Source organism: Gigantopelta aegis, chromosome 4 (genome assembly GCF_016097555.1).
Source record: "Gigantopelta aegis isolate Gae_Host chromosome 4, Gae_host_genome, whole genome shotgun sequence".
Taxonomy (NCBI): Eukaryota; Metazoa; Mollusca; class Gastropoda; order Neomphalida; family Peltospiridae; genus Gigantopelta; species Gigantopelta aegis.
In genome coordinates this window covers 34,830,765-34,857,488 of record NC_054702.1, presented here as the reverse complement: position 1 = coordinate 34,857,488, position 26,724 = coordinate 34,830,765, and the positions used below count along the sequence as shown (strand labels likewise).

General features: G+C 37.1%; 1 protein-coding gene across 8 annotated transcripts; it reads right to left on the bottom strand.

Moving 5' to 3' along the window:
- Positions 1 to 205: 205 nt before the first annotated feature.
- On the bottom strand, positions 206 to 20,445 carry LOC121370453 (HHIP-like protein 1). 8 transcript variants are annotated; one of them, XM_041495690.1, is made up of 13 exons: positions 20,277 to 20,445; positions 19,013 to 19,014; positions 16,744 to 17,937; positions 14,774 to 14,859; positions 13,755 to 13,924; positions 13,316 to 13,459; positions 12,353 to 12,482; positions 11,820 to 11,959; positions 10,098 to 10,170; positions 7,094 to 7,167; positions 4,145 to 4,186; positions 2,880 to 2,921; positions 206 to 1,337 (listed from the first exon to the last, which is right to left on the bottom strand). In XM_041495690.1, the coding sequence occupies exons 3-13, from the start codon at positions 17,758 to 17,760 to the stop codon at positions 1,246 to 1,248; spliced, it is 2,010 nt and encodes a 669-aa protein (XP_041351624.1). In that variant the 5' UTR covers positions 17,761 to 17,937; positions 19,013 to 19,014; positions 20,277 to 20,445; the 3' UTR covers positions 206 to 1,245. The 8 variants fall into 8 exon arrangements, with proteins under 8 accessions (XP_041351624.1, XP_041351625.1, XP_041351626.1 ...); XM_041495691.1 differs by lacking the exon at positions 20,277 to 20,445 and adding an exon at positions 19,374 to 19,566; XM_041495692.1 differs by lacking the exon at positions 19,013 to 19,014.
- Positions 20,446 to 26,724: the final 6,279 nt, after the last annotated feature.

Here is a 26,724-nt window from a genome sequence, read left to right as displayed (position 1 = left end):
TCTGTTTGTGTCATCAGTTATTGTTCATTGCCAGAAATGCAAAGTTAATGTAGAATAATCCTCCCTTCCTCTCTCTACCCCCACCCCCCTCATTTGCGGGAGTGCATATGTGAATAACAAACATCTCTCTCTCTCTCTCTCGGGCGTGAGTGTATATATTAATAACAAAGATACACACAGTGAATAAATAAATAAATAATCATAATTTGTTTTAAATCAGCTTTATTTACTCCAATGTTAGCATAAACGAAACCATATTAAACACGGAAAATAAACCCATCTCTCCAAATCCACTGGCAATTACCAGAATATTTTAGCACTAGTATGTATAAAATAGCAACAAAGTAAAACAACAAAAGGCATGAGCTTTATAACTTGAGCATTTCATTAGATTGTGGTTCTAGACTTGATTACATTAAATAAAATACTAAAAAAATCTTTTTTTTTTTTTTTAATTATAAAGAAAAAAATAGCATGAATGTGTATTTGCAGAAAAATAGTTTTTATATTATTAAATACTAATACATACATCATTATAATTATTTGAATCCACTTAACGTTCGATCGTCGATGTTATGAATATATCTAAAAATTTACAGCGTACATGCATGACTGTACTGCATATATAGTTTTCCATTTCCCTCGACCATGCATAAACATATAGCAAACTACGCATGCTACCGGGATTCAAAGTCAATTAAGCGGTGTCATAATAGTTTTGACGATTACAGAATTTTCTAAACCGTCGATTTATAGTTTACTTACAAGCTTTTGCTTAAATAATTTATATTGGCAAATCCATTGTGTTTCTGTCGTTCTGGTATTTGAAGTAGCAAAACTCTAAATTATAAGCCGACTGCACAGCACCCACCCACCACAAGCCACGTCCCCATGTGATTATATTTGGAATACAGTCCTAAGAGATAAATGGGTTCATTATGCTCCCATTAATGATTTTATAGCCCAGTCAATATATGTCATATTCTAAGCTTAAAAGCAAGATAAAGCAATTTTAATGGGGGTGTTTGTTGTTGTTTTGTGTTTTTTACTCTCGAATAACGTACAAAATGTATACTAAAATATAACGACGGGAACATCATTATTTTCATACCGGTATGGTATATAATACTGTCGGTTTCACGGTATTTGTACTTTTGATGTTTTCCTCTGGTAAAAATTGTAATTATTTGTGTAGCTGCTTAAAATAACACTCGGACACAGTCCCAAACGTCGCCATATTAAAATTTATCGGCTGATTCGCAATAAAGTGCACAGCAGTGTTGAGGCCATTGAGCAAGCTCTGACGTTCAAAGATGAAATCACTGGAGCTTGGTTGGCTGCAAAAAAACAACAACAAAAAACATATATATATATATACATGAAAATATTTATCACATAAACAACTTTAAAAACCCAGACGCGATCATCAGTGACGGACAATGTATTATTAGTGTGTAGAGGTCTGCGTTACTTTTATTCTTTTTCAGGCGCGAATCCAGGGGGTGGGAAGCTGGAGCTGCGCTTTTTAATGACATTTCGTTATTTTCCGTTAAGTTACGAATGCTTAAATAACGTTTTAATATGCTTATTGACGTCAAAACGATACTACGTACATTCTTCTGAATATAGTTTAACGTCAGAAATGTGTGAACAGAATCTCTTTTTGACATGTATAAGTATATTTATTTTAAATTTTAACTACTACTACTACTACTACTACTACTACTACTACTATCTAATGACGACATCTAATGTCCTATTCAGTTGCAATATTTTTTGCAAATGTTGAGGGGATAAAGGCCAAAGTGTTTGATTATTTGTTTAACTATTTGTTTATCGGGGCCCAATGAAGTAGGCATTGTTTGTTTGTTTGTTTATAGTTATTTTTGTGCTTACATCCACTTACGGGTTTAGCACACTTTCCTGGGTACACACCTCAGCTATCTGCACTGTCTATCCGGGACACTGGTTAGCGGTTAGTGCGAGAGAAGTCGGTGTAGTCGTAAAAGCGGGTACCAGGATGCGAACCCATTATCTATGTCTCAAGTCCGGTGGCTTAACCAATTACACTGGGGCCGATTGCGGGCATTTGTGTAGCCAGTACTTTATATTGGGCGGGGGGTGGGGCATTCACAATGGGAGGCGACACCCACACTGTCGTGATATGGGGCGACAGGCACACACAAAAGATGTTGTGAAAAAAAACCCAGCCTGAAGGCGTGACTGGGAGGCAGTTCAGTTCAATTCAGTTTATTGTATTACAGTGAATCATCCAAGAGAAGTTTATTGGGGATGCGCCCGAAGTGGCCCAAAAAATCCAGTGATTTGCAGATGAATATACATAATACATTTATTGGTTTTAGTGGGGAACGTATACAGTGGTCACCTTGTTATACATGTTAGCTGTATTTTGTATACTGTATAGCCCGATGGGCCCACCGATGGGGATCGATCCTAGACTAAACGCGCATTAGGCGAGCGCTTTACCACTAAGCTGCGTTCCGCCATACTAAAAATTAGCAAAAGTAGCCAACTTGACAGCAATAAGTGATTATTGAGACAAAGACTCACAATATGGTGTGTGACACACTTAAACTGGTTAAATTATGTACTAGTATGTCCAAAAACAAACATTCCTTTCCGATCTTTTTCGAGGATAATCACAATTCACTTTTTAAATATAATAAAGATAAAAAAAACCTGACTAAAATCAAGTCAATTTGTCTACAACCGCTGGTTATAGACCATCTGATTTCAAACACATGTGAAAAATTTATATACATAAAATAAATTTAATGGTGAGCTATAAATTATAAAACTAAAAGAAATTTTACTGGATGCTTCTGCGCACAATTATTACACACACCACTAGAACTTACTTGCAATGCTTGTTAATTTAGGCATGCTATTAGTTGTTTCTGCTGAAATAAAAAAATAAAATGCATGTTACATGCATCTCTCCCAATGATTTGTATGGTAAACCTTCGGGGAACGAGAATTCAGAAGATTTGTAAAGATCTTCGACGTGTTACGAAAATGAGGTGTGAGAATTTTAAAAATCTTAGGTAAACGGAAGTCGGGTTTTTTTTGGTGCGATTTTTACCTAGACAACCAATTACTCGGTTACAAGATTATATTTGCGTAATCTAATGGGTTTCATCATACTTGCTTTGAAATTAGTTATCTTCTGTAATTTTTTTTTTTATTTTAGAACGTACAACGGTTCACCATCTGTTACTTGAAATACTTGTTGATTTAGGCATGCTGTTAGCTGTTTGTTGTTTCAGCTACAATATACAAAAACAGAATGCATGCCAAATGCATATCTTCCAATGCTTATTGATTTATGTGGAAAACCTACACATGCAGCTACATCGAGTCCAAGGACTTCTGATTGTATAATAATAACGATACGATTTTGTTATTTTCATTACGATGATACAGTTTTTAATAAAGTATTTCTGTACATAAGTATACAGTTCAGTTCAGTTCAGTTCAGTTTATTGTATCACAGTGAATCATCCAAGAGATGTTTATTGGGGATGCGCCCGAAGTTGCCGAAAAAAAATATCCAGTGATTAGCAGATGAATATACATAATGCATTTATTGGTGTTAGTCGGGAATATGTATACAATAGTCAGCTTTTTATACATGTTAGTTGTATTTTGTATACTGTATAGCCCGATGGGCCCACCAATAGAGAGCAATCCTAGACTAACCGCGAATTAGGTGAGCGCTTTATCACTAAGCTACGTTCCGCCACATTAATTAGCAAGAGTAGCCAATTTGACAGCAACAAGTGTCCTCTGTGATTATCGAGACCAAGACTCACAATATGGTGTGCGAGACACTTAAACTGTTTAAATTATGTACTGGTATGTCCAACAACAAACATTCCTTTCCGATCTTTTTCGAGGATAATCACAATTCACTTTTTAAATATAATAGAGAAGAAAAAAAAAACCCTAACTAAAATCAAGTCAGTTTGTTTACAATCACTGGTTATAGACCATCTGATTTCAAACACGTGAAAAATTGATATACATAAAATAAATTTAATGGTGAGCTATAAATTTATAAAAGTAAAATATTTTTTACTGGATGCTTCTGCGCACACATATTACAAACACCACTAGAACTTACTTGCAATGCTTGTTAATTTAGACATGCTATTAGTTGTTTCTGCTGAAAAATAAAAAAATAAAAACACATGTTACATGCATCTCTCCCAATGATTTGTATGGTAAACCCTCGGGGAACGAGAATTCAGAAGATTTGTAAAGATCTTCGACGTGGTACGAAAATGAGGTGAGAGAATTTTAAAAATCTTAGGTAACCGGAAGTCGGGGGGTGGGGTGATGGTGGTGCGATTTTTACCTAGACAATCAATTGCTCGGTTACAAGATTATATTTGCGTAATCTAATTGATTTCATCATACTTGCTTTGAAATTAGTTATCTTCTGCAAAAAATAATAATTTTAGAACGTGCAACGTGTTAATTGAAATACTTGTTGATTTAGGCATGCTGTTAGTTGTTTGTTGTTTCAGCTGCAATATAAAAAAATAAAATGCATGCCAAATGCATATCTTCCCATGCTTATTGATTTATGGGGCAAATCTACACATGCAGCTACAACAAGTCCAAGCACTTCTGATTGTATAATAATAATAATAATAACGATACGATTTTGTTATTTTCATTACGATGATTTTGTTATTTTCATTACGATGATAGTTTTTAAAAAAGTATTTCTGTACATAAGTATACAGTATTTAATCGCCATGATATAAATGAGTAGGAAGCAAAATGGAAGAGCTACTAGTATTCCAGAAAATTACTTACAATTAATTTAACAGTCTAAGAAAACTGTAAATGGAAAAATAGGGAAGTAAAGTAATACAGAAATAGTACCATACTGCTAGCTTGACGTAGATGGACACGGTATGTGAAGGTACGGTACATACATGATAGAAGAGAGAGAAGGTGCATTAACTACAAAGATGAATATTCAAGAACGTGATGGCAGAAAAAGAAAGAGTGTGCTTGTATACAGATGGCACACAGCTGAACGAGAAGGTTTGGTGATACTATACTCAACAAAACAAGAAAGTATACATGCAATAATACTCTGTTTATTTCGTCATTCTTACAAAGTTCACCATTATACAAGAGGTTTGTGTAATTAAATGTGACATTGCATGTCTGTGCTGACCTCACAATGACCATCAACACCACTGCCCAAAATCACAGCCCTCCGTTGAACGAGTCAAATTTTTTAAAATGTCCCTGCAGGTCAATACGAGGTGGGGCCACCGCTGGCGTCAATGCAGGCTTGACAACGTCGTCTCATAGACTCGATAAACTGGTTCACCAGCATAACTAGCATATTGTGCCACTCCTGTACAAGAATCTGCTGTAGCTGCTGAATGTTTAGCGGTTGACGATTTCGCATGTCAACAACAATCATACACCAATTCTGGAACCCCCTCCCCTACTGTAGTACAGCCTGATACGCCCATCCGCAACTTTTAAGTTGAATAAAAGGATTCTGGTCCATCGGATATGATTATTTGCCCACTGCAGGTGTAGGCTATGGTGGTATTGTGTCAGAATGGGTCATGTCATTGGCCGTCGTGCACGGATGTTGTGTGCTCTCCGTCGATTTCTTACAGTTTTGGTGGCTGGTTGAAATCGGTTTCGGGGGGTTATGGTTCGGATATACCGATCCTGCATAGCGGAAGTAACTCGTGGTCTACCAACATGAAAGACGGTCATTGGTGGATCCAATGACGTTTAGTCAATTGACAAGTCTGTTCACAGTGGCTCTTGTCATATTAAAACGTCTGACAATGTCGCTGATACTGATGCCTGTTGGAAGCATTCCAACTGCTCTCTCACGGTCATTTGGGGGTCAATGATTAAATGGCATGATTAAAAGAAATGTTTTGGACGTTATTTGTTGTTATAAACAGTATTGAACCTCTGTGAGTATACGATTTAAAAATTTATAAAAATATTTCCCCAACATGTGAAAATCGTGCAATTGTTCTGCTATGAACCTGTGCCATCATTAACAGCATTTCGACACAGCATGCACGTGCAATATGCGTTGAAGTGAGGACTAAGCCCTCACAGGTGTTCTATTGCACTAAAGTAAAACAATATGTAGAAATACATTTCTCTAATATGTATACTTTGGGGGTTTTGTTGAGTAAATATAGGAAATCGAGCATGTATGGTAATACATATTAAGAGAACAAGAAGGTGTGGTAATGTGTGGTAAGAGATCAAGAAGGTATGGTAATACGTGGTAGAAGAACGAAAATGTATGGTAGGAGAACGAAAATGTATGGTAGAAGAACGAAAACGTATGGTAATACGAAGGAGAACGAAAATGTATGGTAGGAGAACGAAAATGTATGGTAATACGTGGTAAGAGAAAGAAAATGTATGGTAATACGTGGTAGGAGAACGAAAAGGTATAGTAATACGTTGTAGGAGATCGAGAAGGTATGGTAATATGTGGTAGGAGAACGAAAATATATGGTAATACGTGGCAGGAGAACGAAACTGAATGGTAATACGTGGCAGGAGAACGAAAATGTATGGTAATACGTTGTAGGAGAACGAAAATGTATGGTAATACGTTGTAGGATAACGAAAGTGTATGGTAATACGTGGCAGGAGAACGAAAGTGTATGGTAATACGTGGCAGGAGAACGAAAATGTATGGTAATACGTGGCAGGAGAATAAAAATGTATGGTAATACGTGGTAGGAGATCGAGAAGGTATGGTAATACATGGCAGGAGATCGAGAAGGTATGGTAATATATGATAGAAGAACGAAAAGGTATGGTAATACATGGTAGGAGATCGAGAAGGTATGGTAATACATGGTAGGAGATCGAGAAGGTATGGTAATACGTGGTAGGAGATCGAGAAGGTATGGTAATACGTGGTAGGAGATCGAGAAGGTACAGTAAATGCGGCAAAACGTCAGTGCATGGCATCTGAAGAAAGATAAACGTCGTAAGAACCTAATAAGGTATATATGGTAAAGACATGCTACATTGTAATTGTTGCACTTACGTGTTGGAACATTCGTTTGTGATAGAATTCTGCCTCGTCTATTAGCTGAGGGGCATTGGTCCGGATTACCTCGTCTAAACGAGAAGAATACTCATCACAACATAGTATTTAACCTGAGTAATTGATCTTGATTTGTCTCGAAATGGGTCAACGAGCGAGGGTGTGTGCAACTTAAATACACATGATACTCCAGCTATATGGACTTCTGTCCAAGACAGGAAGGAAGGAAGGAAATGCTTTATTTAACGACGCACTCAACACATGTTGTCCAAGACAGGAGTCAACTGTTTGTTATTAGTGTTTAGTAAAATGAAGTTGGCCCAATAGCTTTATACCTCCCAACTGAAAGAAAGAAAGAAATGTTTTATTTAACGATGCACTCAACACATTTTATTTTCGGTTATATGGCGTCAAACATATGGTTAAGGACCACACATATAATGAGAGAGGAAACCCGCTGTCGCCACTTCATGGGCTACTCTTTTCGATTAGCAGCAAGGGATCTTTTATATGCACCACCCCACAGACAGGGTAGTACATACCACGGCCTTTGCTATACCAGTCGTGGTGCATTGGGTGGAACGAAAATAGCCCAATGGGTCCACCGACGGGGATCGATCCCAGACCGACCGCGAGAGAGAATAACCGTACAAATATTAGTTTAGTTCTCGAACGGCAGGGTACTCTGGCTAATTTAATGGGTGTTACAAAAGGTTATTACAAAAGCAGTGGAACAGGGCAGATGAGGCAGTAGCTCGAGTAACCTCTAGCCATCCCCTTATTGATACACCATACAATAAGTTGAGGACTAGAGATGACTCGAGCTAATGAGGCAGGTGCCCCCAGTAATTTCCATAAATTAGGGGAAAATATAATATAATGTTCCCACCCGTCCACTAATTTAACCTTAAACATGAAGTTGGTGGGGTTGGGTTTTTTACAGTCTTGTGATTAGAACGACCAATTGCACACCACACTTGTAGGCCTACTGTAGATACAATAGTTCCAAAATTTAAATGTGAAATTTATTAATTGACCATCACGCAAATTTCTTTCCCTTAAAGCTAGTTCTATTTTATGTCTCTACTCTGGACTGCGATATCTATTTAAAATAAAAGCTAAAATGATCTTTAAAATTTGGGAACTCTATTAACGTGCCCATATTCTTAAAGGTTCAGGCACGCCAACCCTGGATCCAGTCTCTGACTTCGCCAGTGGCCGGTTCCGGGGCAAGAGGGAGATTTTTAAAATGCCGAATCCTCTAAACTATACCGGCTTTATAAGGGTCATTTTTAGCATTACAGATTTTCTGTTTGGCTTTAAAATCTTCATACTATATCTTCATAAAGGTAAAATACAAAATGTCTGTCCTGTTACGTGATAAAGCAAGCTAATATGGATACAGTATTTTGTAGTTACAATATTAAAGACTTTTAAACAAACATTATCGGTATAGTTATATAAATATTATGTAATGCTATAATTACTTTTGTGTCGGTCATGTTGCGTTACGCTTCAAATATCAACACAGCAAATCCTGAATAATACTTGTCTTGCTTCTAATATATTTAAATATTTTATAAAAATACATGCAATATGAAACTTAACACCAAAAATGTGTTTTGCTTGTCTCTAGAAAAGGTGCTCTCGAACGGAAGGAAGAAAATGGTTTATTTAACGGCGCACTCAACACATTTACGGTTATATGGCGTCGGACATATGGTTAAGACCACACAGATATTGAGGGAGGAAACCCGCTGTCGCCACTTCATGGGCTACTTTTTTCGATTAGCAGCAAGGGATCTTTTATATGCACCATCCCATAGACAAGATAGCACATACCACGACCTTTGATGTACAAGTCGTGGTGCACTGGCTGGAGCGAGAAATATGAATAAATATTAAGGTTACTTCCCTGTAGGAAGATTTACCGTATATGGTAAGTCGTCTTACAGGGAAGTAGCCTTGATATATGTATATACACGTACACATGTATATATATATCAAGACAATTTCCCAGTAGGAAGATTTATCGTATATTTATAAAAAAGGAAGGAATGTTTTATTTAAAGACACACTCAATACATTTTTAATTAATGGTATATGGCGTGGGACATATGTTTAAGGACTACACAGAAACCCGCTTCCGCCATGCAATAGGCTATTCTATCCTATTAGCTGCAAGATATATTTTATACCCTGCATCCCTCGACAGGAGAGTACATACCACGGCCTTTGTTATACCAACACTGCGGGGGGTGGGGGGGGGGGGGGGGGGTAGCTTTATATTTGCTTTATAATAGTGTAAAAGTGTAAATATAAAAATGCGCCCCCCCCCCCCACCCCCCCACCCACACACACACACTTTTTGGCAGCTTCATACGCCACTGTCTAGGATAGTTACAATTGTCGTATTTCATTATTTTAAAATTTATTTGTAATAAATATCTAGCCAGCAAATATTATTTCCATAAATTACTTAGGAATATCAAAATTGGAATGTGCATGCATGCCGTGTAAACAATCACGTTCAGTAAAACTAGATTTGTGTCGTAACAAATCTTATGAAAAAGTTAAAGTGTGTTTTGTTTAACGACACCATTAGAGCATATTGATTAATTAATCATCGGCTATTGGATGTCAAACGTTTGGTAATTACGACTCGTAGTCATTAGAGGAAACCCGCAGCATTTTTCCATTAGCAGCAAGGGATACACTTTCCACAGACAGGAAAACACAAAATTCACAAAACACCCCCACAAAATATTATGGTCGAAACATTGTACGATACTTCCCATCAAAGATGTCCGACGCCATGATGACGCTAATCAGACAGCATTAAATCATTCTGACGTCTAACCGAGCTACTAGACACAATGTTTTTTTTTTTTTCAGTGAACAACATATTAAAAGTCCTTAAGACCAGAAGATGGTCAAAAAGTTGTTTTTGGTCTAGAACCTGTACCCGATCAGTGTTCCAAATATTCGAATTACAAATGCCTACCTGGCAGGATCGACGAACTTGTAAACCATTCCTTTACGTTGCGAGCCTGCTACTGAAAGCAGATACACCTCCCCTGAAATACAAAACAGTTAAAAGTTAGGGTTTTTTTGTTTAGATGTCAAACATTTGGTAAATTTTTAAATTTCGTTAGTAGCAAGGGATTTTTTTTTATGCCCATCCCACACAGGATAGCACATACCTCAGCCTTTGGTATACCAGTCGTGGTACACTGGCTGGAGTGAGAAATAACCCAAATGGGTCCACTGAAGGGGATCTATCCTAGGCTGATCGTGCATCAGGCGAGCGCTTTACCACTGGTCTACATCACGCCCAAATTTTAGGTGGAGGATATTCTGCAGAATGTTGTCTTAAGGCTCATGTAAACAGGACGAGGCGTGTGTGTGCGGTCGACTGTTTTACGTCTGATGAGTCTGCGGGTTGCGTTTTGGACATATACACCAGATACGATCATTTCATTGCGGCTGGTGGTATGCGTTTTCTGATGCACGCATAGCACTCATCCAGTATAAACACTCTCAATGACAAATGTATTTCGATTTATTATTATTATTATTATTATTATTATAATAATTCTTGATTTTTTTTGACGACCGAACGCACGTGCAATCTAATTAAAATTAGCTCCACTATTACATGCAATAGTGGAGCTAATTTTAATTAGATTGACGCACGTGCCGTATCCAGTCTATATGAATCTTTACAGGGATGACTTATCTAGACTCATAGTTTTGTACATCAGTAGAACTACAGCTTTTATTTGGTAAACGTGGAATTGCGCACCTTGTCACCCAAATTGGACTATTTAGGTCCAAGTCATAATTATGATTTTGGTTTACAAACCAGTTGATCTGATTCCAATCAAACTGATTATCGTTAGTACCGGTTGAAGTATTGTTGCATGATGCGAATGGAATGGAATGAATGAATGTTTAACGACACCCAGCACGAAAAATACATCGGCTATTGGGTGTCAAACTATGGTAATGCAAACAAATAAAGTGATGATCAACATAATATAAAAATTCAAGATTTAAACAAAAAGACAGTGTAAAGAACCGTGCAAAAACACAAATATCACAGATAGATACTGACTTTTACTCAAAATTTATTTGTGCTGTATTAGCCATTATCAAAGAGAATGTTACACCCCTGCACCACGGTGAGGTTGCATGATGCGAAGTCCATATTTTAAGCGCTAAAACCTATCACCAGTTTTCTTCAATAAATATGCATTAAATGTACGTCCGTCTGACTGTCCGTCAGTCTAGTCCGGGCTAAAAACCCTCACAGAACCAGAGGCCTCCGGCCAGGACATCAGATAATGATTACTATATGCACTAAATTAATTTCTTCTAATTCGTAACTGTATCCAATTTGAACGACACAACCATTACAATGTTATAAATCGTATCTCTACACGAGGCAGAGTCAATAGGACGGTTTGACAATAGCATGACAGTTGTTCCTATAAGTTCTATTAGAAGGACTGCCACTTCCCGGACGATACCGGTACATTCTTACTACTTCGTCTGTAGGAGGACTGCCATCCCCAACACAGGTTCATAGATTTCAGAGTTCACATGCCTATATCCACTAGGGTTCAGGCATGTCTCCTCCTGGTCTTATCCCTGGCATGGCCAGCGATTCGACCAGGAGGAGAGGGTCAGGTTCGTAGACCTACACCTCTCTATATATACGTACCCTGTTCATCTTCTCCAAATGAAGTAATCCACTTGCCATAATTGCCGATCAAGCCATCTAGACAAATATCAGGCCCGCACATAAACAACTCTTCATTATCCCATTGGCCAGAGCTATTTTGAACCAGGCTGAAAAGACGGCTGAAACAAAAATAACTTGCCATAAATTACGTGAATGAAATAAATTAATTTAATCACATTAAAACAAAATGGCTATCATCATGTTTACACACGTATTCTTAGAAAACAGTCCATTGTAAAGTGTGTGTGTGTGTGTAGGCCCGTACGCATGAGGGGTCGGGGTGCGACGGGTAACTACGCACACACACACACAAATTATCAAAGGTCTACTTTATTCTATAATTTGTTTAGCCATTGTTGGTCACTCACGAGGAATTCGCATCCGTCCCACCCCATCTTAAAAATTATGCGTACGACCCGCTTGTGTGTGTGTGTGTGTGGACAGAACGAATATCAAAATAAATAAACATGCTAATCTTATGACACATGCATTGAATATTCAGCGTATCTCACCCCACCATGTAATCTCCATATATGTATAATCCATTGAGGTTGGGGCTTTCACAACCTCTGTAGAATGAGCCTCCCGTCACAGACTTTCCAACACTATGTGGGTAAGCAAATATCGGTAGCTCTTCTGGACCTTGAAGAAAAAACCCAAACAATTACACATGCATCTGAACTGACAATATTAGTATAATATTTCTGAACATGTTATATCCCTTAATGTTAATAGACTAATTGTTTATGATGTGGCGATTCAGAAAGTAAAACTTTGTATATTTGAAGAATTTCGTATTTATCACACATGCTACATTTGCAAATGTTTTAAACGGGTATAGACGGGGTGGATATATTGTATAGTTGCGGCTTTTAAATCCACATTTCCACCAAATCCATTTCTGCTTCTTTGGTGTATCAGTCACACATTATAATACCACATGATCTGACGATGCGCGGTGGTTGGACTTCATTAGGCCAGACAATCGCATCGGATTGGGATTGTAGCGCAAATCAGCCAATTACTTTTCTCTTAATTCAAAATGCTAATGAGGGGCGGGGAGACTGCAAATTAGACTCATGTCTTCGCCCACCTACCGGAATGGGCGATGACGAAGAAGTAACGGTCTTGTCGGTAGATATTTGCTCAGTTTTAGGCTCAAAAGACAAAACATCAAAACAAAGAGGATGGGTCTGGGTCTAAGTCTATACTGCATGGCGAGTTTGGCGCTGTCAAACTATAGCGCATATTCTATGTCGTTCAAATGTTACACTACTCACCAGAGCCAGCTCCGGTGTGTTTTGGACCTTTAGACTTTGTTTAACAACACAAATGGAGCACGTTGATAGTCTGACTCGGACAAAGAGCATACATGTTGAATCCAAAACCTACGGTATTATCGGCACAAATCCAAAGCTTAATCTGAAAGAAGCTAAAGATTTCTCAAACGGTCACCTTTGACCTAGACTACTTGCCTATCTTACCACAGGTAGAGTTATCAAAGCAAGCAAAACCTTCCCTGGAATCCCATCCGTAGTTTGCTCCTTTTACCAACATATCAATCTCCTCGTAGGCATTCTGACCAACATCTCCGCATAAAACTCTTCCTTTTCCTTCTCCTGAAAAATACATAAACCATCAGTTAACAATTTGCATTCAAATTAGTCCAATAATCTGATGAAAAGTTGGTTGTTGTTGTTGTTTGTTGTGTTTTGTTGTTGTTGTTGTTGTTTGTTGGGTTTTTGTTGGGGGGGGGGGGTTGTGGGGGGGGGGGGTTAAGGCCAAATTACCACAGAAATAAAATTATATTATGTTCAGATTTAAGGAATTTGTTTTCGTTAAGAATGTCATAAAAAAGATACTGGATGAGTTTTGTTTTTTCTCTCATTGGTTTATGTACAAACATTCGGGTACCTGTTTTTGCGTCACCCCTGTCTTTGCCACATCTCCATATATTTCGAACTCCATAAGCGAATATTTCGTCTCTTGCAGATGGATCGTTGACAAAAGGGTTATCAGGCGGGATGGCGTAAGGGTCGCCATTATCGACGTCAATCCTTAGAACTTTGCCCAACAGTACAGATCTAAATTGAAGAGAAACATCTTTAGACTGTTTCAATACTAATTGATCCATTGTAATGCTACAGAATATAGATTCACTGGCACTGTAAACCAAGAATTGTGTCATAATATTAATTAATTAACTCGTTCATTCATTCGTTCATTCATTCATTATTTAATTCATTCATTATTTCATTCATTCATCCCGTTTGTAGATGGGTTTTTGTATTCGTGTTTAAAATGTTATGAAGGGAAATGATGACATTTAAATTATATTCCGAATCGTATATCTGCACAAGACATTTTGTCTTCACAAATTAATATATGTAAGTTGATAGTAATTTGTTAAGAAACTTTTGTTTTATTTACATAGAAATATTTAGCAAATATTATTATTCGAGTTTGTATGGGTTTTAATATAAGCTTTAGCATTATTCCTTATAGAGTTGTTATACGCCAAACCATCGATTCCCTTTTTACGCAGACGGACTATACACATAACATGGTAATTCTATTTATCAAAGGGGCGGGACGTAGCCCAGTGGTAAAGCGTTCGCTTGATGCGCGGTCGGTCTGGGATCGATCCCCGTCGGTGGACCCATTGGGCTATTTCTTGCTCCAGCAAGTGCATCACGACTGGTATATCAAAGGTCATGGTATGTGTTATCCTGTCTGTGGGATGGTGCATATAAAAGATCCCTTGCTGCTAATCGAAAAGAGTAGCCAATGAAGTGGCGACAGCGGGTTTCCTCTCTATATATATCTGTGTGGTCCTTAACCATATGTCTGACGCCATATAACCGTAAATAAAATGTGTTGAGTGCGTCGTTAAATAAAACATTTCCTTCCTTCCTATTTATCAATTCACTTACTTATTTTGAGAAAACCCAAATGGATCTCCACCTGCTCCGCCATCACCAAGAAACAAATATAGAAAGTTATCGTCCCCAAAGTAAATCTGTAACAATAACAACAAAAATTATAAATAAAATATAGTAATTTAAAATAGGAAAAGAAATACACTACACAATGCATTTGATACATTTAACAAGCACAATAATATTAATACACATTATAGGGTAAATTTAAGAATGGAAAAATAATTTTAAAGGAAAACATACCGCCATCTCTCTCCCCACCTCACTGTGCATGTGGTTATTTCTCTTTTAATTCAGTGTACCGCGACAGATGCATGTATATCACAGGCCGTGTATGAGAAACGCAGTCAGTGAGAAGTGTTTTTAAAATCTCTCTCCTTGCTAATGGCAAGAGTAGTTTATGTCTTAGTTAGACCAGTTGCCGTAAATGCTATCAGACATATATTATACTTATTTCGTACTTATTGAAAATTTTACGTTTATGTAAAAAATCCACAAAAAACACCATACACACAAAAACAAACAAACCACAAACACATGCACACATACATGCACGCGCGCGCGCGCGCACACACACACACACACACACAATTAAAACCATAATAAAAAGACACAATAAAGGTTGTATTAACAAAGAGAAATTACATTATACATATACTTTTAAAAACACATCACAATGTCTAACAATAAAAGGTTCACCATCTGTATCCGTTCACAACCAATCCGACCCAGTCATCTTCATCTGTAATTTGAATTCTTATAACCACTTAAGGTTCAAGCATGCTATCCTGGACACACACACACACACACACACACACACACACACCCTCAGCTATCTGGGTTATCTGTCCATGACAACCGGCCTCGGTGGCGTCGTGGTTAGGCCATCGGTTTACAGGCTGGTAGGTACTGGGTTCGGATCCCAGTCGAGGCATGGGATTTTTAATCCAGATACCGACTCCAAACCCTGAGTGAGTGCTCCGCAAGGCTCAATGGGTAGGTGTAAACCACTTGCACCGACCAGTGATCCATAACTGGTTCAACAAAGGCCATGGTTTGTGTTATCCTGCCTGTGGGAAGCGCAAATAAAAGATCCCTTGTTGCTAATCGGAAAGAGTAGCCCATGTAGTGGCGACAGCGGGTTTCCTCTCAAAATCTGTGTGGTCCTTAACCATATGTCTGACACCATATAACCGTAAACAAAATGTGTTGAGTGCGTCGTTAAATAAAATATTTCTTTCTTTCTTTCTGTCCATGACAAGAATTAATTATTGATGCATCATGGTTAGTAAAAGAGAAGTCGGTGAAATCCCCCTTCCCACCACCACCTCCCAGTAAGTCGTTAAGCTCACTATGGGCGGGAGTTGGTACCAAGATGCGAACTCGGTATCCACCAGGCTTAAAGCCGAATGGTTTAACCACTATGCCATCGATTCCTGTCTTGCCCAGTCAGTTAAACCCCAATAAATACATGATAACGATTACCTCTCTCCACTCAAATTCTCATTATATTGTGTACTCGAACCTGGGGCGAGAAATTCACCACTGTATTTGAACATTTTAATATTGTGCTCTATATAACCTGGAGCAAGAAAAATGTATTATTGATTTAGAAATTGTCGCTTTAAGATGGGGGGGGGGGGGGGGGGGGGGGGGAGAGACTTTTAATGTGGTTGGCCGTTGTTCGCAGGGTCTCTTGACTCATTGTTTGAGTTTTGCTTTTATTGATATCTTGAACATGTGAGGGGCCGCTGTTCGCAAATCTTGTTTGATTTTTATCATTGGAATTTATTGTTTGTTTTGCGTGTCGTTGTGCCTTTTGTGGTCGGCAGCAAATTAAAAATCTAGCAGTAGCCAATATTATGCTAAAATTAAGGGAAGGTTAAAAAATAAAAATGTAAATAGTCGTCGGTGTTTGTCATTTTGTTAGTAGTACTACTAGTAGTGTCTAGAATAATGATTACCTCTCCGCCGTTGTGATTTGCAAAGGGCTGCAAAACTTCCAGTAGAATTCGTTCTGACGATACATTTGCTCTGTTGGGATCCGTTTCATTAACCGTCATCTCGCTTATTCTGATTTTGTTATCGAGAGGCATATCTGGATGATAACGTGGAAGCCTATAATCTGCGGCCCATAGAGAGGTGCAATAATAGATATAAAACTTCTTGTTTTCTTTGAAGCTGGGATGGAAAGCCAACCCGAGAAATCCCCTTTCGTCACCTTCTCTCGACGACACAAAAACTTGGTCTCTAATATCCAAAAATGGTTCTCCCAATTTACTTTTTTCAGCAACATTGTAAATATAAACAACCCCAGTCTGGTCGGCTATGAATAAACGGTTGGTTCCATCCCCGGAATGACGAGCAAGAATCGGAATTCCTAAATCTAATGCGACTTCTTCCAAGCATAGACATCCCCTTTTTGTAATCTGTTGATTCGAAATATTCCTATTAAATATAGCATTAGACAAAAGTTCTGGAAAACAATAGTCGGGGTCTGGAATTCTAACAATACTATAGAAGCCATGTTCGGTTTCGAATCGAGGATCTTCTGCCAGTACCTGGTCAAGGTAGGTGACCACATCTTTGCAGGAATTGTGGAATTCCTTAGCATACGTTTCACAGAGACCAGGAAAAGTCCTCGCCTGCGGTTTGGCCTCAGCGTCGAAGATGTGTGCGGCGTATGGAGAACACTGCTGACACAACAATTCTCTAACATAGCCATGGCAACGAGTCCAAGTTTCTACATCCACGAGTGATCTGATCGTGTAATATTCGGAACGAAGTCGGGTATCTCCGTCACTGTTGCAGCAGCCGAACAATGAGTACTGGGGACAAAACGTGAGGTTAATCGTTGGCTGGAATGGTGGTCTGGAGTCCAAACACTGAGGGTGTCCGTAGCACACACCGGGTAGTGAGAGAAGAACAAACAAGTGCACGACATTGCGCGAGAGGACTCGATTGGGTTTTCCGGTCGCCATTGCGACAGCGCTTCTTCTACTATGATTTTACTTTGGCGTTTCGTGCATATCCACACGTAACCAGAATTATGAAGACAGCACCCAATACCATGTCACTAGTAACCTGAATATGGAATTAGTGTCGTGCTTGCGCGGTTTTATCGCCCCAGCAGTGTCACGTGACAGACTGTTTTTAAACTGGAAAAAAAGATGAGATAAACAGCATTTAACATTTAATGAATGGTATTAATCGACATCCTATGGATTATAAAGTTTAACCGAATAAAATAATGTAAATTGTTCCGTGACGAGTTTTAACGAATGACAAATGATCATATAATTTCACGAAGGTCACAAAAAATATATAAATAAATAAAAATAAAAAATCTTTGAATTTTTAACGTATTCAAATTATAGCCGTAGTAAAATGCTTGCCTAATGGGCGGTTGGTCTGGGATCGATCGATGTTGGCTGACCCATTTGGCTATTTCTCGTTCCAGCCAGTGGTATATCAAAGGTCGTGGTATGTGCTATTCTGTCTGTGTCTGTATGGTGCATATAAAATATCCCTTGCAACGAATGAAAAAATATATAGTGTTTCCTCTCTAAGACTATATGTCAAAATTACCAAATGTTTGACATCCAGTAGCCGATGATTAATAAACCAATGTGCTCTAGTGGTGTCGTTAAACAAAAACTTTTATTTAAATTATAATGACGAAGGCGATTTATGTTCACGTCTGATCAACTTGACTGACAGTTTGTCTTTTAATGAATAAGGTGCAGTGGGACATATTACTTTTGATATAATGGAGCGGGACAGAGCCCAGTGGTAAAGCGCTCGCTTGATGCGCAGTCGGTCTAGGATCGAACCCCACTGGGATGTTTCCCGTTAGAGTCAGTGCATCACAAAGGTCGTGGTATATACTGTCATGTCTGTGACATGGTGCATATAAAATATCCCTAGCTACTAATGGAAAAAATGTAGAGGGGTTTCTTTCTAAGACTATGTCAAAATTACCAAATGTTTGCCATCCAGTAGCCGATAATTAATAAATCAATGTGCTGTAGTGGTGTCATTAAACCAAACACATTTTAATTTTAACTTTACTTTCGATAAAAATACATTGCAAAGTATACGACTGATTTACAATATGCAAAACTTAATCAATTCCGTACTAAATATGATTAAAAAATATATATTTGTGGGAAAACAACCTTTCAACCCCAAAGTGATCATAGCCCTGCACGATGTTCGTTTTCCTTTACCCACAACTTCATTGTCCATTATGTATTGCCACTATTGAAACGTTAAACGAGAAGAATAGAAAACCACTGGTTCATTATTATATCGGGCTTTCTTCGTGGCAAATCAAGAGAGAATCCCAACTCCATAGATTAACATTAATTCCCTTTTCACTGTTCCATTGTTTTGGGAAATTGAATTTACAAACCTGGGAAACTCTGATTCATTCAAGCCAATCTATAATCGTCCCACACTCCTGTCCAAATAAGGAAATCGCACCTCTTTTTTTTTTTTTTTTTAACGAGCCGCCCGCGAATTACGTCTACTGAGAAAACATATATGTATTATCTATCTGTGAGAATTTCAGTGACTTTTAGCAGGTCCTCACCTGAAGTTAAATTCGGAAACTACTACCGTACACCAGCCTCCGTTGTTTAATCCTTCCAGTTGCAGCACTCGACACGTTTACAGCGTCTGGTTTTTTCTATACTGCTGGTACACGTATTTATATTTAGTCACGACGTTAGTGGTAATGTGTTCTTATGTAGTGTTAGTCAACCTAGATAACTCAACCTATTTATGTCCCCTCATTATAGTGTTAAGGAAGGATCAAAGCATACGTTTAGTGATGCATTAATTCCGTCTCCCACCCTTTCAGAAACCTAGATACGCATGAATAATATCAGTGTTCATATATGCAACTGTATGTATCATACTATGTATGTATGTATTGATGTATGAATATCTATATATTGTATGTATGTCGAGGTTGACTATTACATACATAGATATTAACGCACTGGCGCAGGGGATAATTAAATCCTTTCTGGCCTCACAAATTGTCCCATGCCGTTGCTGGGACTCGAACCTGTGGCACCGATTCGCCCGCAAATTGCAAGACTAACCACGATACGCTCTGAGCTATCGAAGCTTCCATAAAAAGGAAGCTCTTTTAACTCAACCATATGCATGGGGCCTACAATCTACGCGGTCGATCCCGCTTACGTGCATGAAACAGTGGGCAGACCTGGCACTGGCTAGTATGTATTGATGTATGAATATCTATATATTGTATGTATGTCGAGGTTGACTATTACATACATAGATATTAACGCACTGGCGCAGGGGGTAATTAAATCCTATGTATGTATGTATGTATGTATCTATATATCTATCTGTCTATCTACCTACCTACCTGCCCGTCTGCCTGTCTGTATGTTTATCTATCTGTCTATCTGTCTATCTATCTATCTATCTATATCTTTATATATACTTTGTAAGCTTTACTTACCACTTTAAATGAAATACAATTCGTATGGCGATATGTCCATAAATATCTGAATAAAGCTTGTGTTCAACTTTATAGTAAACACTGTGTAGCTTTGTAATATACTAATAAACAATACCTAGCACTTCGTTGCACCACTGTACACAAAGCAGGTCAGTGCAAATAGCTATTACACTGCCCTAGTTAAATCGTCATCCTTAAATCTAGCAGCTGGTGAGTACATTTATTTGTACCCGCTTCAATACAGAGCGAGTGGCACAGTGGGAGGTGTAACATCAATTCACGACTCTTATTTTCCACTAGTCATTAACCCCCCCCCCCCCCCCCCCCCCCACACGTCCTCGACAGACAACCTGAATAGAGAGTGTACACCAAATACCCACGGGTGGGGTGAGGCTATTTTTGTTTCTTCCAAAAATGGACCTGGCCTGCAATCATCACTGAAATGTGGATCTCCTAAATATAATGGTCCACTTGAAACATACAGGAAATGAGGAAGGATTCCTTGAAATATAATAGTTTATCAGTTCCGATTTGGTTTTAACTGCCAAAACATTGATCAAAACATGAATTACTTTTATGTGGAGATAAGAAATATTCAAAAGCTCCAAATTACTGCTGTTTATTAGACTAATAGTGATTCTTGAAAGAAATGTTCCAATGTCTCTCTAAGTGGTAATAAACATGTATAATGGATCAGATCATGGAAATACCCATCAATAGATTCTCCAGGCTGACAGGTGGTCTGTTCAGTTTGTGCTGGTGAATGAGTGATGCACATAAATCTTTATTTGGCTGTATTCGACATTTTGAGAAATGAACAAAGGTAACGAGTTACAAGCTTACTGAAGTTCTGTGAAGTGAATGCAGAAAGATGCGAATCACTAAGAATATTACTTCTGAGACTCAACAACCATTCGTAACTAATTCAGAAAAAGATGCTACAAATACAGTGATCATGTTAAAAATTTACAAGTCACATTTAAATAATTTACAGAAAAAAGAAGAAGACAGGTTTGCTACAAGGAAGGAAGGAAGGAATGACTTATCTAGCTAGTCACTTAATACATTTTAATATATATTACTGTTATATGGCGCTGAACATAGGACCGCAGAGATTATTAAATAGGAAACCCTACTACGGCCTTTGTTATACACATTGTGAAGCACTCACTGGAACGAGAAATAGCCGACCGACAGGTATCAATCCTAAACCTACCCTACAAAAATTAAATGAATGCACTGTTTATGCGAGATATAATGCAGCAGCAGGTAATTTACGATAAACGTATAGAATACCCTTAGGCCACCCTGGTACCTCTTTGTGTAAAGAGGTAATTGGATTTGCATTTTGCGTCACAAACTAACCGAAATATCCCGATTCGAGTCATGATAGACATACATGTTATCATCTCAAATATATACAGGTGTGTATGTGTGTGTGTGTGTGTGTGTGTGTGTGTGTGTGTGTATATATATATATATATATATATATATATATATATATACACACACACACACACACACACATTTATATAATATTCGAATTCTAACTAAATAACAACCGACTCAAACTAAGATTTTTTGTTTGGTTGGTTGGTTATTTTTTAAATGGTAATTTACTTTTTAATACCCCATTCCCCCCCCCCCCCCCCCCCCAAAAAAAAAAAAGAAAGAAAAAAAAAAAAAAGAGAAAAGCAAGTTACGATAGGAAACAAATACAAATCACAATGTAGGAGTTACTGCATGGTAGATAGTCTAGCTATACATTTTAACTTTTCGTTTAGTTTTACTGAAATATTAATAACAAATTATGAAAGACCTTAACACAGTATGACCTAAAACAAATATGCATCGGAAACCATTTGGAGAAACTTCAATTGACAATACTATATATTTCAAAAAGAAAAATTATTGCAAGGTTTTTCAATAATAATGTATTTAAAAAAGCCAGCATATCTTTCATTTTAACTTTTCATTTTAAAAACTTTAGGATTAGTTATATTATAAAAATATCTTTTCTCCTAATGTTTTCAATATTTTGAGTTTTACAATTCATTTATTTCAACATATTTTCGTGCTTATAATATCCAATTAAGGTTCAAGCACGCTATCCTGGGCACACACCTCAGCTATCTGGGCTGTCTGTCCAGGATAGTGGGTTAGTGGTTGGTGGTTAGTGAGAGAGAAGAGGGTGTAGTGGCCTTACACCTACCCCTTGAGCCCTGGGTTGGAGCCGGTACCGGGGTGTGAACTCTGTACCTACCAGCCTGTAGTCCGATGGCTTAACCACTGCGCCACCGAGGCCGGTTTTTACAATTGCATAAATAATGGTATGCATCACCAATATCAGTATTATACTAGTCAAACAGTTAAGGCTAGTATCAAAATTTACCTTTTCAAAAATCCAAAAACAAAACTTCAGGGGCGTTGATAAATAATGAAAAGAGCATTGAAAATTGCGAATACATCACCATTTTACTCACAATTTGCTTGGTTGCCGGTAGAAAGCGTGTGATCTGTTTCTATTACTTGCTAAATTCTTTATCTATAAATGTAAAGTAACAGATATCTTACCAAGTATGAAACATTTTAAACATATTCTGAAATCTAGATATCTAACAAAAAGAAGTATTTATCATAGTAAAAGTTTACACAACAAATTTCAAACTAAATGGGCTATGTATCATAATCTATCTAAGACATAGTCAGGCAATTACTGCTGAACAAATTATGAAATTTGTAATTATTATTTACTTTGGTGTTATATACACGTATATTAATATTTTACGACAGACAGTTATACCAGTCATAGTAAAATAATTATTATGTTTTATATATAATAATAATACTTCATTTGTGAAGTCTTATGATGTCTGCACTTCATGAATCACTTGTGTGCGTGTCGGTGAGCGTATGCTTAGTTATATGTGTATATTTGAAGTTTGTTTATTGATGGGATGGGATGGGATGGGATGGGGTGGGGGTGGTTGGTGGGTTTAGGTGGGGATGAGTGTATAAATAGATACAATATAATAGAACATATCTCGCAGACCCCATTTTGTATAGTCAATTTTGTTTAATTATTTTACATGTCTAGTCCAAAATTATAAACTATGAGAACTTGGGCTAAATAATATACAATCTTTTTTCTATCTGTATCATTAATATTCACACATACATGTATAACTTCGTAATAATAACAATTGTAAATACTGAATGAAAATTTCGATATGTATACCTAAATGATAATGTTTAATTTTGTATTGTAACTCTGTCACTTCATTCCTGTGGTTGGGACAGATAACAAATGTAAACAGGGATTCTGTGAATAAATATTTAAAAAAAAGAAAAAAAAAAAAGAAGAAAGCGTGTGGCAAATGCATAAACAAAATTCCAAGGTTTTTTTTTTTTTTTTTTTTTTTTTACTTTTTGAAACGTTTGTTTGCCGACTAAATATGGCATCTTCCTAAAAATTGCATGGTGCACATGAAACTCCTATTTTATGTTGCACTTATCATTTTTGATTGGGGTCCCGGTGGTATAAATGTATTTGCAATCTGGTTTCGGATAACCATATGTCACCAAGACGTAAACTGAACATTCTGGATTGTGACTGAGCCTTGCCAAGAAACAAGGTGCCTGCAACCATTCAACTATTAGCTGAAGAACATTTCCATACAACTGGCACAGCGAATGAGCTACCCCACTTCAGACGCAGTGTTAAAGTGGCCCTTGACTTCTTCTGACTATTATATTTAGTTTACATAGTCTTTTCTTTTAGGAATGTTAAACTATCTACCATTTCGATAATCTCTTATGATGTCTTCACTTCATGAATCACTTGTGTGCGTGTCGGTGAGCGTATGCGTAGCTATATTATGTGTATATTTAAAGTTTGTTTATTGATGGGATGGGGTTGGGTGGGGGGTGGTTGGTGGGTTTAGGTGGGGATGAGTGTATAAATAGATACAATATAATAGAACATATCTCGCAGACCCCATTTTGTATAGTCAATTTTTGTTTAATTATTTTACATGTCTAGTCCAAAATTATAAACTATGAGAACTTGGGCTAAATAATATACAATCTTTTTTCTATCTATCATTAATATTCATACATACATGTATAACTTCGTAATAATAACAATTGTAAATACTGAATGAAAATTTCGATATGTATACCTAAATGATAATGTTTAATTTTGTATTGTAACTTCACTTCATTCCTGTGGTTGGGACAGATAACAAATGTAAACAGGGGTTCTGTGAATAAATATTTAAAAAAGAAAGAAAAAAAAAGAAGAAAGCGTGTGGCAAATGCATAAACAAAATTCCAAGGTGGTTTTTTGGGGGGTTATTTTTACTTTTTGAAATGTTGCCGAACGTTCTATATATATATATATATAGATCACAGAAGACTTCAGCTTGGGTTTAAGGTCTTTATTCAGGGATCACCTGGAGGGATGTGAAGATCCCGATGTTTATAAAAACATTCTCACACAAATATATATCTCTATAACGACCCTGGAATAACAAAAGAACATAAAATCAGTTACATTTTCCAAGTTAAGTACAATTTACTTCAATATTATATTGCTAATGTACATTTAACACACATACATTTCAATTCAGACTCAAATCAAATATAATTATAATTCAAAGGTTAATTTAATTATCACATCATTGCTATAAGCATGTGCAAAGCACGTTATAAACTAACTATACAAATAAACACTTCTGCGTATTCCATAGCACACATAATCATAAACAGCACACACATATAAGTAAATATTTAACCTACCGACTGTGGGTCAGGTCGTTTGAATAATGATGGCTGGTTGTGCTACATCATTGATAACCTGTCAACAAAATACCACTTATAAATAGGAGCACATAAAATATACACGTAGAATATATTCATATATACACTTAATAATAAAGTAGATTAATAACTGATTTAGTTATTTACTTATTTGTATTATCAAACTTAATCAAATATTCGTCTTAGAAGACAGATATCCCTATATAATTATAAACATTATTAAATACTACTTTAACTCGTTCGCTATAGAATAAGTTTAATCAACTGCTTACACATGCTAATTTCTAATTTAAGGCTTATCATAAAATATGCATACACTAATCTAGTTTACTACTTAAAACACATGGTTATATCTTAAAATATATGTTTGTATTTACCCGTGCTGTTAATAACTGTGCCGTGCAGAACTTGATCAAATAGAAAACTTGCAATGCAGAAAACCACCTCTGTCTTGCTTGAACGTTTAAAAGTCTCTGACTCCAGAGAACACCAGGTAACAAAAGAAACAACAGATGGGCTTACTATTGAACGACTACCTGGCCTGAACACTGAGTTGAGGGTGAACACAACCCAAGCTGACAATTCCAAAGACACAGGAAAACAATAGAAACAAAATAAGAGACAACTTTGCACTATTAGAGTTAGAAAGAATAAAATATAAGTAAACTCTTTTAAAATTGTAGTGTATGTAATATGCAATTTAAAACATCCGGTTACAGAAACATTTGTTTTCTGACTAAATATGGCATCTTCCTAAAAATTGCATGGTGCACATGAAACTCCTATTTTATGTTGCACTTGTCATTTTTGATTGGGGTCCCGGTGGTATAAATGTATTTGCAATCTGGTTTCGGATAACCATATGTCACCAAGACGTAAACTGAACATTCTGGATTGTGACTGAGCCTTGCCAAGAAACAAGGTGCCTGCAACCATTCAACTATGGGCTGAAGAACATTTCCATACAACTGGCACAGCGAATGAGCTACCCCACTTCAGACGTAGTGTTCAAGTGGCCCTTGACTTCTGACTGGTATATATAGTTTACATAGTCTGTTTTCTTTTAGGAATGTTAAACTATCTACCATTTCGATAATCTCGTCAAATAGGTTTTGACGTAAAATTCCGTTTGGAATAATGTATACAATTAGTCCCTAGAAAAGTTTGTAATATCCAAAACCCACTGCTATATAAATAGTTTTCTTTTAATTCTTGTTTATAGAATTTGAAATCAATATATTGATTAGTGTAGATATACCCCATTCCCGTGTTTTCGAAATTACTTTTTTTTTTCCAATGAATTTCAGTAACTCACGTAACGTTACGACTAATCATCTATTCTAAAGTCTAGACATCATTTATGTTCTCAACTGAATTCACGTGGAAAGCAGCATGCATTACCGATCTTAGAATTAAAAGAAACCGCATTGTTAATCTCATTTAGAGTCATTTCCCCCACAACCCACAGATATTCGAATATTTCGAATAGCAAATTAGCGAGCGAATATTCGGACCGAACACTAATATATTGCACATTGGAGCCAGAGGAGGTCGAAACCAAAAATGAGATTGCCAAAGATTGCTAGCCATAAGTGTACGAGACAGAGGGGTAGGGAAGAGACATATA